This window comes from Eleutherodactylus coqui, chromosome 6 (genome assembly GCF_035609145.1).
Source record: "Eleutherodactylus coqui strain aEleCoq1 chromosome 6, aEleCoq1.hap1, whole genome shotgun sequence".
Classification (NCBI taxonomy): domain Eukaryota; kingdom Metazoa; phylum Chordata; class Amphibia; order Anura; family Eleutherodactylidae; genus Eleutherodactylus; species Eleutherodactylus coqui.
The window spans coordinates 23,616,441-23,632,287 of NC_089842.1; the positions used below are offsets into that span (position 1 = coordinate 23,616,441).

Below are 15,847 nucleotides of genomic sequence, written 5' to 3' on the forward strand. Positions count from 1 at the left end.
CAATCTCTCGCCGCTGTTGTGACAGCTGTGGCAGGAGATTCCTTCATCCCCACTGGGAGTCCCCTCATCACTGAACACGCTGCTGCTGTCACAGTGTTCAATGATGAGAGGACTCCCTGCGGGGATGACGGAATCCCCTGCCACAGCTGTCACAGCAGTTGCAGGGGGTCACAATGTTCTCACTATGTTTTCCGTTGGGCCGGCACTGCTGCCGCCGGCCCCATTGAACACAAGGTCAAGCCCTTGGATGAAGGAATCCCCTGCCACAGCTGTCACAGCAGTTGCAGGGGGGTCACAGTGTTCTCACTATGTTTTCAGTGGGATCAGCACTGCTGCTGTCAGCCCCATTGAAAACAAGGTGAAGCCCTTGGATGAAGGAATCCTTTGCTGTCACAGCTGCAGTAGGGGATCACAATCTTCTCCCATTGCTTTCAATGGGGTAGGCGCTGCTGCTGCCCCATTGAGAGCAATGGGATGATGAGATTCCCCGCAGTGATGCGAGGCTGTTTTTACACATAAACACCTTGCATTCAGGGGTTTCTAGGTTTGCGAGAGTGATATCTGCCCGTGAATCATGGCCAGATATTGCTCTCGCCAGTGTGCAGCAGGGCTAAGAAGTAGGGGGTCAGATAGAAGGGAGTATGACTGCAGGATCAGACTACATAAGGTTTGTTTGATGTCTGTTACCATGGAGACGCACAGGTGCGCATAGGAGCTGTAGACACAAAATGGTAGGACTTATAGATGCTCCTCAAGCTCCACCGATTTTTCCGCTTATACTGGATACATTATTTTAGACATTGTGACATCTGAGCGTTGGTCCCACCCTGGAATAAGAGGTGAAATTTAATATTGTGTTTCTATTTTCTAGTGAGCGCCGCAGACTATAATGCTTACTGCTGAACGGACCCCCACCGACTCCAGAAATGATCGTGTAGATCACCCAGGAGACAAAGGAAACAACTCTGCCACTTCTTGCTTCACCTTTATTACTCTTCCAAGTTGACACTATTGTAACCGTGAAGGTTCTACAAATGTGTGGAACATCCTAAACTCCCAGCATCTCCTAAAGTCATGGCCTTAAAGGGGTTGTCTGAGTTATAGTTTATAGGAAAAAGCCCCTTTGCATGATGTAAATAACAAGTAGTGATATACTCACCTCTCCCCGCTGTGTCCCGCGGCGCTGCTCCAGGCCTCCCCTCTGATGTCACATTTACAGGTCGCCCCAGCCTGTTTATGGGACATCCCAGGCGCTGCAACCAATAACAGAGATCCTTGCGGCCCTTGGAAGTGGTTAACTATGGTATAACACGAAGGCTGGGTTCACACAGGGCGGATTCTCAACGGAAATCTCAAGGTTTGGCCGCAGCGAAAAACCGTGAGATTGCCGCCAGGAGAACCACTGCTTTAAAACCCGTGGCGGTTTTGAAGCGGCCCGGCTGCTCACCCTTCCGCTGCGTCCGGCGCTCCCATAGAGGAGCGCGTGGACGCAGCGGAAGAAAAAAAAAATTAACGTGCTGCGGCCTGCAAATCCGCGCCGCAGCGGCGGCTTCTGCCGGCTTTGCAGCAGCGGATTTGCCGTCCCATGTGGATGAGATTTCTGAGAAATCTCGTCCACATGGCTGGCTAATCCCGGGATTAGCAGCCGCATGCGGATTTGCCACAGCGAAATTCCGGACGGAATTTCCGCGGCAAATCCGCCCCGTGTGAACCCAGCCCAGCAGCAGACAGGCCCTTCAATGACCTCTGTCTGATATCTTTCACTGGTCGGCCTTTTATCACTTCTGTAATGAGGATACACAGTATTTAGTCTTATCTGCTTGTACATATTTTTTAGTGCTTCTTCGCTGTCTGCTTGTTTTAGTAGTTTAGCGCTTTCTTTTTGCTGTTTATTGTCCCATTTACATCTTTATTAAGCCACAATGTTTTTTCCTTATTTCTAACCCTCTTATTCCTGTAAGGTATGAACCGCTCCCAGTAAGTAATTAAAATGTTTTTAAACATTTCCCATTTATAGTTTGTACTCTTATTTTTGAGGACATTGTCCCAGTCAACAAGGTTAAGCCATCACTAAGCTGATTGAAGTTTGCCTTCCTCAAGTTTAGTATTTTTGTAGCTTCCTGATAAAACTCCTTTTTGAAAGACAAGTGGAAATGTATTATATTATGTTCACTATTTCCCAGGTGCCCCCCAACCTGCACCCCTATTATTCTGTCAGGTCTGTTGGTTAATAATAAGTCCACAATGGCTGTCCCTCTAATCGGGTCCTGAACAAGTTGGGTAATTTATCCTCTTCCGTTGACCTTTGTTTGCTAGAGGAAATTCTAGCACAGATGCCAAGCAGCCCCCTTGTCTTCAGGGCCGTAAAGCTGCATATGGGCCTTATGCATCTGGAACCCAAAGCCCAAAGACCGACGGACCTGCATCAATCAACAAGGAAGTAAATGACGGGACAGACATTGTATAGAGTCACTTTACATCTTTATATAGTCCGATCTCTTTATTGTTCTCAGTCAAATAAATAGAATACTTTATTTAAAAAAAAAAAAGAAACCCACACAAACGGCGCGGCCCGCAAAATTCCCAGCCTGTAATAAACATGAAGAATGCAAACAAAGATGTGAAAATAAATAGTAACAGTAGAATAAAAGAGGAAAGTAAAATGGCGTTTTATAGCGGGGATTACCATGGTGACAGCGGGCAATGACAGACAGACATGTTTAACACCTTCATCTCCAGCCTGAAGCATCAGCTGGTTCAGGAAGGGTTAAGAAGCAGGCACAAGAAGACAGTAGAAGTCTGCTTTGCAAGGCTGCAGCTTGTTGGTACAGTAATTCAGCATGCATCATACATAATTTGCGGCTACGCAGTAGCCCTACTAAATCATATGCTACTGAGGAAGTTTGCTACGGCATGACAAGTTCTCCATGAGGCTACAGGGCCAACTCCAGCCATTGCCAGAAATGGTTCATCTCCCACATGAGGGTCTACAATGCAGAAATGGGGCCCTCGCTGATAAGGACCAGCCACCAATGAGCTGCTCTACTTGCCCAAAAGACTGCAGAGCTGATGTGGAAGGTACAAGGAGGTCACCAGAGATGAAGCAGTTCTCATCTGCTGGATCACCAAGGGTTACATGGGAAACACTGGCCCATCAGGGATTACTATAAGCCCCCGGACCACCAGGAACATAAAAAATGATCACTAGATCTTCAGTGACACCCAATGATAACTAGATGAGGAGAAACAACCAGTTATGGGCACTATGGCCACCAGGGAAAGGACTCTGCATCCCATTATTGGGTCACCTTGTATGAGTGCAGAGTTGTTGCAGAGCCCTTTATCCTCGGATCACCACAAGCCATGACTCTCATACAATAACTAACAATATAGTTACTATAGTTATTATATTATAGTTGCAAGGTCATGGAGTCAGAAGTAGAGCAAGTGTCTAGTAGGAGGAGCTTGCCCAAGAGTGGATATCAGCTAGGAGCATAATAAGGGCTAAAAACTCAATCCAACCAGATATAAATTTAAGTCTGACGTGCTCCTTTAATTAAAGGGGTTGTTCCTCTTCTAGCTGTTTTGCTGCAGGAAGCAGACAGCTCCATACAGTGTACAGTGGCCCAGGGTGGTATTGCAGGCTGAGGTCCATTCACTTCAGTAGGATTCAGTCTGCAGCACAAACCCATGCAACGAGACAATGTACAGAGCTATCTGCTACCTGTAGCAAAACAGCTAGAAATGGGACAACCCCTTTATGCTGAGGAGCATTTAATACACCTTGTGCAGGAGGTGTCTGAGAAGTGATCCTGCCCATAAAATCTGAACAGTGTACAGAATTGAGTTAATGCTTGCATCAGATTACCAGTTTTGGTTTTGCAGAAAATTACATAAATTGCATAAATTATCCATTTTGATGACTCTGCTAATGTTTAGCATCAAAAGCGATGCTAGATTTGGATTATCTGCTCCTCCCCTGGCAATAAACTGGTATCACTAAGGGTAGTAGTCGCTGACTGATCAATACGTCATTGTCCCAACACATGGCTCTTTCACATCAGCGCTAAGGGGGTTCAGTTTTCCTGTTTTGATGGAGGAGCCAGAAAACTGAACCTCCTGGCCGAACAGATCCGTCTTATGAAGGACCTGAAGGGCACGAAACGGACCTGATTGACTATAATCCGGCTGTCCTGTTTTTTAGTGCAATTCAGCAATGGAAGCTCCGAAAGGAATGTCCATCGCTATTGTTAACTGACCCTGAGTCTCCATCCTGATGAGGGTTCATTCACACAGGCGTATCTAAACTCCATATTACATGTTGATTCCTTTATATGCATATTACGGATTACTGAATCCCCATTCATTTGTATTGGGGTATTCAGACCTGTGTTCGGGTAAGGGCCCATTGAAATCAATGGGATTGCACCAAGAAATCATTGGGGCATTCTTGTGTTTGTTATGCCTGTAAATGCGCAATAATCACTGCAGATTTACGTGAGCAAAAAAATATAAGAAGGTGCAATTATGCACTGAATACTAGTGATCGAAACTGCATACGCCCCTGTGAATGAGCCCTATGGATGGTCCCACCATTAACCCTCCCGGTGGCTGAAATGAATACGTTTTACATGTAATACCCTGCTTAACCACATGGTGCAGTGTTCAAAAGAGACACATACAATGCAGAGCCTCTTCATTCAGGCACAAGTGCCACCTAGTGGTAGAAAAACAGAGTGCAGAATGTACATTTTCTGGTCTTCAAAACACGAAGGACATATTAATAGCTGTCAGGAAAGAGATGCTACAGCCCAGTGTAGGGATCTGATACATGCTACGTGTGTATACATGGGGGAGGCATTGTCTAAACCTCTCTGTATATTCTCATTGATAGGAGTATATGTAATCACTCAAGTCTTCAGCCACCTAGACAGGGCTTAAAACGCGTTAGTCTGGAGAAGGCCCCGCCCCCTGGCTTGCCACGCCTCCTCCATCCTTCCTCGTTCGGTCATACATTATAGAATCTAAGTTTATTCTCTTTTATTCTGTATTACAAAATAAATACCATGCTTTAATAAAAAGTCCTTTAACCCTTCATTCTCAGCTCCTCAGACCCAGGACACAGCAGGACTAGAGTAACCGCACTTGGATTGCACCCCAGTTAAGTAGTTCACATTCAAAATGTCGCCCCACTGCAAGAAGCCGGAACAGCAGAGCCGAGTGAGTTCTCTCCTCGCAACGCCTTCGTGTGCATCAACGTTCAATTAAAGCTTCGAAAGTGCAGGGGTTTAACTCATTAGGTGCCGGACCACGCTGCAGCATGTTGTGCGACAATACTTTGGGAGAGTTCCTCCCCTCTCTGGCGCAGTTGGGTAAATGCAAGACTTAGGCGCGCTTTCTTATTTTTTGCAGCAGCAGATGGAAAAAAAAAATAGGATATGCATTTGGGGCGACATGCACGGAATATTAGACACGCCCCCTAGATCTTCGCTGCATTCCGGATACGAGGTTAAAAAAGAAAAAAAACGCAAATTATGAAGTTTTTCGCTTTTTTTCAGTTCTTGTGGGTCTGATGATCGGCTCCGGCGAGCGCAGCCCCTCCCCCCAAACCAAAAAATTAAAGCAACATAAAGAAAAAGTCTTACTTTCCATGGAAGCATTTTTTGGTAGATTTCCTTAACACCTTCATTGCTGGTGGGGTAGCAATGACGAAACTAAGAAGCATTGCATATGTGTGCGACCCAGAAGATTCAGATGGAGTCCCGTCCGCATCTTCTGCATTGTTTGGCATAAAAAAGCAGCTCGGAATAGATCTTGATGCACTCCTGGGGGACGGGGGGTGGTGGCGCTAGTGTTGGCAGGCGGTGGTAGTGTTGGCGGTGGCGGGCTCATTTGTGACCCGTTTACAGTTTTCGGTCCTCCCAGTTTTGCTCCAGGCTCCATCTGTTCTTCCAGCTGTTAACAAAATTAAAGTTAAAAGAGGTAGGGCACCTTAATTAACCCTTTATGTCCCAAATCACCTTTGACCCTCAGGACCACACTTACACTTTAGTATTGTTCATCCTGGAATTCCAGATTTATTTTTTATTTTCTAATATTACTGCATCAGACTGACAATGATAAGCTTTTATAGGCGGCCATTGCAAAAATGTAAGCGCCCCTAAACCATCTGCATCGAGCCCTGTGACATGAAATTAGGATTTTTCTTTCTATAATTGCCCCTAACTGACTTTGATATAGATTATACCCGTACCAGGGCCCCCAACTACCACGTGCCCCTTATAGAAAACGGTGACAGGGGGGGCCTAAGGATACAACTGCTATGTCTACACTCCCTATAGTTATTCTCTCTGCACCCCCTACAGCAACACCTGTGACTGCTGTCCTAAGCTCCATATAGCTGCACTGCTTATAACTACACCCCTGACTGCTCCCTCTGTACCCCTTATAGCTGTACCCCTGACTGCTCCCTCTGCACCCCTTATAGTTGAACCCATGACTGCTCCCTCTGCACCCCTTATAGTTGTACCCGACTGCTTCCTCTGCACCCCTTACAGTTGTACCCTGACTGCTCCCTCTGCATCCCTTATAGTTACACCCATGACTGCTCCCTCTGCACCCCTTACAGCTACACCCCGACTGCTGCCTCTGCACCCCTTATACCAGCTACACCCCTGACAGCTCCCTCTGCACTCCTTATAGCTGTACCTCCAACTGCTCCCTCTGCACCCCTTATAGCTGTACCTCCAACTGCTCCCTCTGCACCCCTTATAGCTGTACCCCTGACTGCTCCCTCTGCACCCCTTATAGCTACACCCCTGACTGCTCCCTCTGCACCCCTTATAGCTACACCCCGACTGCTCCCTCTGCACCCCTTATACCAGCTACACCCCTGACAGCTCCCTCTGCACTTCTTATAGCTGTACCTCCAACTGCTCCCTCTGCACCCCTTATAGCTACACCCCTGACTGCTCCCTCTGCACCCCTTATAGCTACACCCCGACTGCTCCCTCTGCACCCCTTATACCAGCTACACCCCTGACAGCTCCCTCTGCACTCCTTATAGCTGTACCTCCAACTGCTCCCTCTGCACCCCTTATAGCTGTACCTCCAACTGCTCCCTCTGCACCCCTTATAGCTGTACCCCTGACTGCTCCCTCTGCACCCCTTATAGCTACACCCCTGACTGCTCCCTCTGCACCCCTTATAGCTACACCCCGACTGCTCCCTCTGCACCCCTTATACCAGCTACACCCCTGACAGCTCCCTCTGCACTCCTTATAGCTGTACCTCCAACTGCTCCCTCTGCACCCCTTATAGCTGTACCCCTGACTGCTCCCTCTGCACCCCTTATAGCTACACCCCTGACTGCTCCCTCTGTACCCCTTATAGCTACCCCCAACTACTCCCTCTGCACCTCTTATAGCTGTACCCCTGACTACTCCATCTGCGCCCCATATTGCTACACCCCTGACTGTTCCCCCTGCACCCCTAATATCCATACCCCTGACTGCTCCCTCTGCGCCTCTATAGCTACACCCCAGACTGCTCCCTCTGCACCCCATATAGTTACACCCCTGACTGCTCCCTCTGCACCCTTTATAGCTACACCCCTGACTGCTCCCTCTGCACCCCTTATAGCTGCACCCCTGACTGCTTCCTCTGCACCCCTTATAGCTGTACCGCTGACTGCTCCCTCTGCACCGCTTATAGCTGTACGCTTGACTGCTCCCTCTGCACCCCTTATAGCTGTATTCCTGACTGTTCCCTCTGCACCCTTTATAGCTGTACCTCTGACTGCTCCCTCCGCACCTCTATAGCTGTGCCCCTTACTACTTTCTCTGCACCCCTTATAACTGTACCGCTGACTGCTCCCTCTGTACCCCTTATAGCTACAACCCTGACTGCTCCCTCTGCGCCTCTATAGCTACCCGTCTGGTTTAATACCCTGTAGTGCAGAATATGCTCGGTCTCACCTGGTTTCCCTGTGTCACGGTCCCGGGTCCTGCTATTCCTGTGGCTGCACTCCAAGGCAATTATCTTTAGTTTCAGCGGTTATTGCTAAATAATCTGAACTGTAGAAGAAGAAGAAATGAAGAAAAGTCAAAGTCTGTACATTCTAAAACAAAAATAGGAAGGGCTGGTTGTCTAGGTCCAGATTAACACGATAAGGTACTTGCTGCCTGTGGCCACCACTAGGGGGAGCTCAGGAGTTGACTGTATACTATGTTATTATTGTGTACACAATACATACAGTATACAGTCAGCTCCTGAGCTCCTCTAGTGGTGACAGCACAGATATCCAGTGGGTCTAGAAAGTGTTCAGACCATTTGCCTCTTCTTACATTGTGTTATGTTGTGGCCTTGTGCAATTTTTTTAAAATCAAGCTATCTCTATCTTTCTGCACTCAAAACCCCAAAATGACAACAGAATGATATAAATCTTTGTAAATAAAAAAAAATGAAAAACTATAATTCGCATTAACATAAGTATTCACACCCTTTGGTGGGGCACTTGATATTTAGCTCTCAGGGCCTCCTGCCTCTTGATCTTCTCTGAGATGTTTCTACATTTTGGTTGGAATCACCTGTAGTACATTCAGTTGATTGAACATCATTTTAAAAGCCCCCCCCCCCCCCCCCCTCCTGTCTAGATCAGGCCTCACAGATCACAATGCATAACAGAACCAAAATCAAACCATGAGGAGGAAAGAGCTGCCTGCAGAGCTCAGAGACAGCATTGTGTGGAGGCTCAGATCTGGAGAAGGATACCAAAAATATCTGCTGCACTGAAAGTTCCCGAGAGCTCAGCGGCCTCCATGACCTTACATGGAAGAAGAAAAACCAGGACTCTTCCTAGAGCCGCCGACCCCCAAACTAAGTCATCGGGGGAGATGGGTCTTGGTAAGAGAGGTGATCAAGAACCCAACGGTCCCTCTGGCTGAGCTCCAAAGATCCTGTGTGCAAATGGGAGAATCTTCTAGAAGGTCGACCATCACTGCAGCTTCCACAAATCTGGGCTTTATGGCAGAGAGAACAGAAGGAAGCCTCCTCAGTAAGAGACATGAAACTCATCTGGAGTTACCAAAAGGCACCAAAAGGACCTCAGACTGTGAGAAACAAGATTCTCTGCTCTGAGGAAACCAGATGGGACTTTTTGGCCTAAACTCTAAGGGTTATATCTGGAGGAAGCCAGGTGCCACTGATCGCTAAGCACACTGCAAAATACTAGAGTGGCTTAGGGACACCTCTGTGAATGTCCTTGAGTGACCCGGCCAGAGCTCTGACTTGGACCCAATAGAACATCTCTGGAGAGAGCTGAAAATCACTGTCCACAGCCGGCCCCCATCCAACCTGACAGAGGGCAGAAAATCCCCAAATCCAGCTGTGCAAACCCTATAGCATCATATGCAAGAAGACTGGAGGCTGGAATCGCTGCCAAAGGTGCTTCCCCTAAGTACTGAGTACAGGGTGTGAATACTTATGCAAAATGTTGGTTTTTCATTTTCTAAGAATTACAACGATTTCTAACATTCTGTTCCCACTTTGTCATTATTGGGTGCAGGATAGCAAAAACTGGATTTTTTTAATTTGCACAAGGCCCAAACATAAAAAAATGTAAAAAAAGTGAATGAATCTGAAGACTGTGCATGAAGAAATGCTTGCCGCCTGTGACCACCACTGCAGGGAGCTCAGGAGTTGACTGTGTACTATGTTAGGCTTAAGGCCTCGTCCACATGGGTGACACGACATCGAGTGAGAAAATCGTGGCAATATTGCATCGCTGGTCCGTGCGATATCGCTGCAGTTTCCCACGATGATACTGGGACTTTGGAGCACTACATGCAAGGATTTTCAGGGGGGCTTGAAATATAAGCTCTCTCCCAAAAATAAGCTGTATCTAAAAAAAAAAAAAAGTCCCCAGCACTGGTCGTCTTCTTCTTAGGGCCCTTTTATACGGGCCAATAAATCATTCAGATTTCCACTGAATTATCGCTCAGTGTAAAGGCACGCCCCGACTGATCGACGAATAAGAGTTCATTTGCTTCTCGATTGTCGTTCAGTTTCAGAAATAAATGACATATCATTCCATGTAAACAGGCAGTCGCTCACTTATGAACTGCCTGTTTACTGCGAATGGAGGCATCTTGTTCCACCTCCATTCACTAGCGATGATCATTCCTGTGTAAAAGCACAGGAACGATGCTGGGATGGCCTGTCGGGCATCTGTGTTTGACGGGTCGTCCCATGTAAAAGCGCCCTTACTGGGGGTTTTCTATCCTTACAAGTGATTGTCCGCTAATCCAGAAGATTTGATACTCTGCAGTATTTAGATTTTGTTGGTACAGTATAAACTGCAGGTTGCGGTGTAATACTAGGCATTGCCACTAGATGGTGCTACATGCTGACACCTCTCTCAAGGTTTTTGTCTGGCAGCTCATGGGTTTTGCAATGGTGGATTATCAGATTTTCTATTGGCCTTTTAAGTAACCTGAAACAAAAATTCTAATGATTACGTCCAACTATCTTTCCCCGTCTTCCGGAAATCTGTCAGGCCAGAGGGAAGTTTGGTGCACGCCGGACAACGGGAATTCTACTACAGAAGGAAGCAAATACAAGGGATGGACAAAAATATGGAAACACTGTATGAAATGCATGCCTTAAATTACATAGAATTATAAATCATATTTCAATAAGACATGTAGAGACCGAGTTTAAGTGGAGGTAATATGGCACAGATGCAGAGGTGAACATCTCCCCAAGCAACAAGATCCCATTGGTCGGGGGTTTGAACCACTCAGCTGCCGTTACCAGCTGTCTCCCAAAACAACGAAGAGCAGGGCAAGAGGTGAAGTAAACACAAATTTGGTAAGAAAGCTCTCAGACAAGCAGGGGTCAAAATGGCAGCTCAATGCTAATAAATAAATCCCATGTATTTCGTATGGTGTTTCCATATTTTTGTCCACCCCTGTATCTGCAAATGCTGACCCCGTTCCCTTCCGACCTCATTACATGTCCTCAGTTACGGTGATCCAGAAGCCATTTCTGGCAGCTATGGAGTTAATATTTAGCCACGGAGTCGCCCAGACTGCACTCACGCGTTTTCCAGAACGGCCTCCTCCCCGGCTGCAGCAATCTTCCGATAACAGTAGATCATTTCGGCCACCAGCCATATTGTGAGCACCACGATGAGGACGTACATCATGATCTCCGACACTATGGAGGCCACGTCTCTGTTTTCTGCATCGGGAGAGAATGAGTGATGACGTCGCTGATTACATTCGCCTTTCACACTTTAAATCTACACAAAATCGCATTACAGAGCAAAGAATGAAACGGCATTCTGACTTCTACTCCACTCCCTGCCAAAGCTGCATTCACATTTATTGTCCATCACTCACGTTTGTCCACGACTGTGACTTCAATTAATTTGCTGACGTTGGTGTTGTATTCGTGGCTCTCGAAGATAAGAGTGCGGTTGACTTTGCATATGTAGGTCCCTGCGTGGTCGTAGCTCACGTTGGTGATGACCACAGACATGTCCTGCAGGTCGTCCGACTGTCTGCTGCCATTCCACTTTATGCGCCCTGTGAAGCGGTCGTCCTTGACGTCCGTATGCGGGTGCTGGTAAAGGAGGATCTGCGCAGAGGAGGAAAGATGAGAAAGACAGAACCAGTTATTTGCAATGAGACTATTTACACCGCAGTTTTTCTCTCGCAGCGCGTCCTATTTTTTGGCGCTTTCACCCATTATTTTCTACGGAAGGAAAAAAAAATTGTATCGCTCTCGTATGCTGATTTTAATGCGGGCGCAATGCAATTTTTCATTTTCCTTTCAAAGCGACATTCACACGCAATACAATTTTTTTCTCGCAAAGCGCATCAAACTTGCCTAAAAAATTCCAGGAATTGCGCCATTTCTGTCTAAGGTTTCTCAGACTGATATCGCACTCCGGTGACTATAACTAAGCTTCAATGTCAATGACCAATCTCAGCTGTCTGAAATCAGCTTCCTGCCTCTTCAGAGGCTTTGGCTATGCTTTACACTGCAGCTCTGCTTGCTCAGTTTGGCTCATATGGAGAAGCAGCAGGAAGTCAGTGCAGGGAGAGACGATTACACGACTAATGAGGAACGTAATAGCATGGGGTAAGGAAGGTGTGGTGCGAAGCTTCCTTACAGCAGCCGTTTATATCAGCCATGAAGCTATATGGTACCCTGACACGGGGCAATTATCGAGTTTGGCCGAGAGTCATCCCGCGTGCACACGGCCACGGACAGGGCGCCCCGGATCATCAGGTTACACCGCTGGCCTTAACCCTTTCCAATCCACTGTCTGACGTCTAAAGACATTCTGATTGGAGGCTGTATAGCTCCGATGTTGGAAGACGTCCGGCAGGGTATTCTTACTGTAGATTACTGGCCACTCTGTTGTCCGGGCCTCTCCAGCATGTCACATACCGCAGTACTGGCTCTAGCCAGCAGATGGCGCCATTGTATAATGGCAGAAAGAGAAAGCCCCCTAGGAAACCCTGAATCCAAAATTGGATTGCAAAGGGTTAAAGCACGGGTAATTTCATGCTATATACTAGGAGAGCGAGATAACCCGTCAGTAGGTTGGATATACCACTGGTCGTCCAGCTCTCCCAGGAAGAGCAAGAACTGCACAAAAAGGAGGATTTCTATTTCCCAAGGAAACTTTGAAGTGAAAAACACTTTAAAACGAACCAAAAACGTGATGTTTTATACATTATCAGTCGCTGAATATTTATAACACTCAAATCTAACAATCCGACAAGATCTCACCGAGTGAGAGGCACAAAACAGCTTTGAAGTTTTGCATAACTGCAGGCAGGAAACAGCTATACATATATAATTATATACAGCAGATACCCAGGTTATACCAGCATGTTCTATATCACTATATACAGGAGATGTATAACTTATACCAGCGGTACATATATAATTATATACAGCAGATACCCAGGTTATATCAGCATGCTCCATATCATTATATACAGGAGATGTATAACTTATACCAGCGGTACATATATAATTATATACAGCAGATACCCAGGTTATACCAGCATGTTCTATATCACTATATACAGGAGTTGTATAACTTACACCAGCTGTATATATAATTATATACAGCAGATACCCAGGTTATATCAGCATGCTCCATATCATTATATACAGGAGATGTATAACTTATACCAGCTGTACATATATAATTATATACAGCAGATACCCAGGTTATACCAGCATGGTCCATATCACTATATACAGGAGATGTATAATTTATATTAGATGCACATACATAATTATATACAGAAGATGCCTGTGTTATACCAGTATGGTTTATATCACTATATACGGGAAGATCTAAGACTTATACTAGCAATAAATATATAATTATATACAAGAGATGCCTAGGTTATACCAGCATGCTCTATATCACTATACAGGATGAAAAAAATATATACCAGCTGCAAATATATAATTATATACAAAATTTGCCCAGGCTATGTCAGCATGGTCCATATCACTATATACAGGGGGATGTGTAACTAATACCAGCTATACATATATAATTACATACAGGAGATCCCCAGGTTATACCAGCATGGTTCATTTTAATATATCTAGGGGATAGTATAACTTATGCCAGCTGTACATATATAATTATATACATGAGACACCTAGGTTATACAAGCATGCTCCATATCACTATATACAGGAGATGTATACCTTACACCAGCTGTACATATATAATTATATACAGGAGATACCCAGGTTATACCAGTATGATCCATATCACTATATACAGAAGATGTATACCTTATACCAGCTGCACATATATAATTATATACAGGAGACACCCAGGTTATACCAGCATGCTCCATATCACTATATACAGGAGATGTATAACTTATACCAGCTGTACATATATAATTATATACAGGGAATACCCAGGTTATACCAGCATGCTCCATATCACTATATACAGGGAGATGTGTAACTTATACCCACTGTATATATGTAATTATATGCAGAGTATACCTAGGTTATACCAGCATGGTTCATATCACAATACACAGAGAGATATATACCTTATACCAGCCAAACATATATAATTATATACAATTATTTACAGGAGATACTGGGCTTATACCATTATGCTCCATATCACTATATATAGGATGTAGAGATGATACCAGCTGTACATATAGAATTGTATACAGGAGATACCCAGGTTATACCAGCATGCTCCATATCACTATATACAGGATGTATAACTGATACCAGCTGTACATATATAATCATTTCCACTGACTAGACGCCTAAAATAAAGAATTGTATTAGATACTGACTAAAGAGATGGGAATAGAGGACAAATCACCCATCCATGGACGAACAAACATATAAAGCAACCAGAAAAAAGACCGCTGCTATGAACAATGGTCCCTATGCATAATTCAGCAGTGGAGCCAATGTGCCTATGGGGAAAGAGGAAATGGATGGATTCTCTTTCAGTTAAATAACCAGAACAAACCTTAGTGCCCCAGGGATGGGGGGGGTGGGGGGTGGTACCGGCCAACAATGTATCCGACCAGGTAAGCCAGGCACTACGTTTTCCTGTAATCTTGCACGAATTAGGACCACTATTTATCTCCACTATATTTTGGGCTGAACTGGTCCCAAATTGGCTACTAACACCAACACTAACGTGTTTCAATAGAGGTATAGTCTTCAGGGACTAGAGATGAGCGAGCACCAAAATGCTCGGGTGCTCGTTACTCAAGTAGAACTTTTTGTAATGCTCGAGAGCTCGTTTCAAGTAACGAACCCCATTGAAGTAAATGGGAGACTCAAGCATTTTTCAAGGTGACCCATGCTCCGCATAGGGGAGGTTGTGTGAAACACCTGAAAACATCAGAAAGTCATGGAAACACCACAGAAACGGATAGGGAATGGCAGGGGCAGCATGCATGGCTGCATGTTGTGGGCAAGAGCCTGGTGGTCACCCCCCTAACAATTTAGTTGGGACAGACCATAAGCAGCAAGGCACACGCGCTGGCACATCTTAGCTAAGCACCACACTAGGTGCAACGAAGGACAATCACCGCCTGCGGGTGACACCACTGCCTCTTCTCCTGTGTTACATGCTAGTATTGCTGTCCAATCCCCCCCTAGGACACAGGCACAAGCCTGCATCCACAGGGTACTGAATTTTTTCCCAGCGCAGTGCCCAGCTGTCCCCATCCCAAACAGGGTAAGGCGCACCCCTTCTCCTACTCAATAGTCCACAGCATACTGAAATTTTTCCCAGTGCATCGTTTAGCTGTCCTCATGCCACACGCTGGCTTGATAGCCACACCACCCTCATGTCTATTTATAATGGTGTATTGGATGAGGAAGAACAGGAGACACACACTGCAGAGGGCTGGCAGGGCCTGGCAGCGACCTTCTTTAAAATTGTGGAGGATAGCCCACAATGATGATGAGAATTGCTGATAAATTAAGGTACAATCATAATTCCAATCCCGTGCCACCTCCGTCACAAAATTTCATGAGCCACAAACGTGGGCATAAAGGGGACTCAGATGCCAGTACTTCTACACATCTCCACAATTCAACAACCCATTCTAAAACAAAAGATTTTTTTACCCAGAGTGCAGGTGAACCCCTGAAAGTTTTTTTTTTTACAAAGAGTGCAGGTAAAAACCTGAAAGATTTTTTGAGCGACAGCTCACACTTGCTTAATGGGATCCAGGTGGCAGTCCACCAACAGGCAAGCTACCACCTGTCCCAGCCCCTACCTCTCCCCGAGGGACTTGTTAATCAG

The 15,847-nt window shown here is 45.7% G+C and overlaps 2 protein-coding genes across 4 annotated transcripts in view; one reads left to right on the forward strand and one right to left on the reverse strand.

Annotated features, from left to right (window-relative positions):
• The window catches only part of LOC136631944 (uncharacterized), a 36,401-nt gene extending 34,396 nt beyond the window's left edge, over positions 1 to 2,005 (forward strand). For all 3 annotated transcript variants that reach the window (XR_010793102.1, XR_010793101.1, XM_066606448.1), the window contains exon 15: positions 872 to 2,005. Coding sequence is in view for 1 of the 3 variants with exons in the window: in XM_066606448.1 (XP_066462545.1) it covers positions 872 to 890 (19 nt within the window). In the remaining 2 variants the exon portion in view is untranslated. The remainder of the gene's footprint in view (positions 1 to 871) is intronic.
• A 467-nt stretch (positions 2,006 to 2,472) lies between these two features.
• SCN1B (sodium voltage-gated channel beta subunit 1) overlaps positions 2,473 to 15,847 on the reverse strand; it is a 54,604-nt gene continuing 41,229 nt past the window's right edge. The window contains exons 4-7 of the mRNA XM_066606450.1: positions 11,403 to 11,640; positions 11,100 to 11,241; positions 7,977 to 8,075; positions 2,473 to 5,955 (exon numbers count right to left, since the gene is read on the reverse strand). Coding sequence (XP_066462547.1) covers positions 8,009 to 8,075; positions 11,100 to 11,241; positions 11,403 to 11,640 — 447 coding nt within the window. The 3' untranslated portion in view covers positions 2,473 to 5,955; positions 7,977 to 8,008. The remainder of the gene's footprint in view (positions 5,956 to 7,976; positions 8,076 to 11,099; positions 11,242 to 11,402; positions 11,641 to 15,847) is intronic.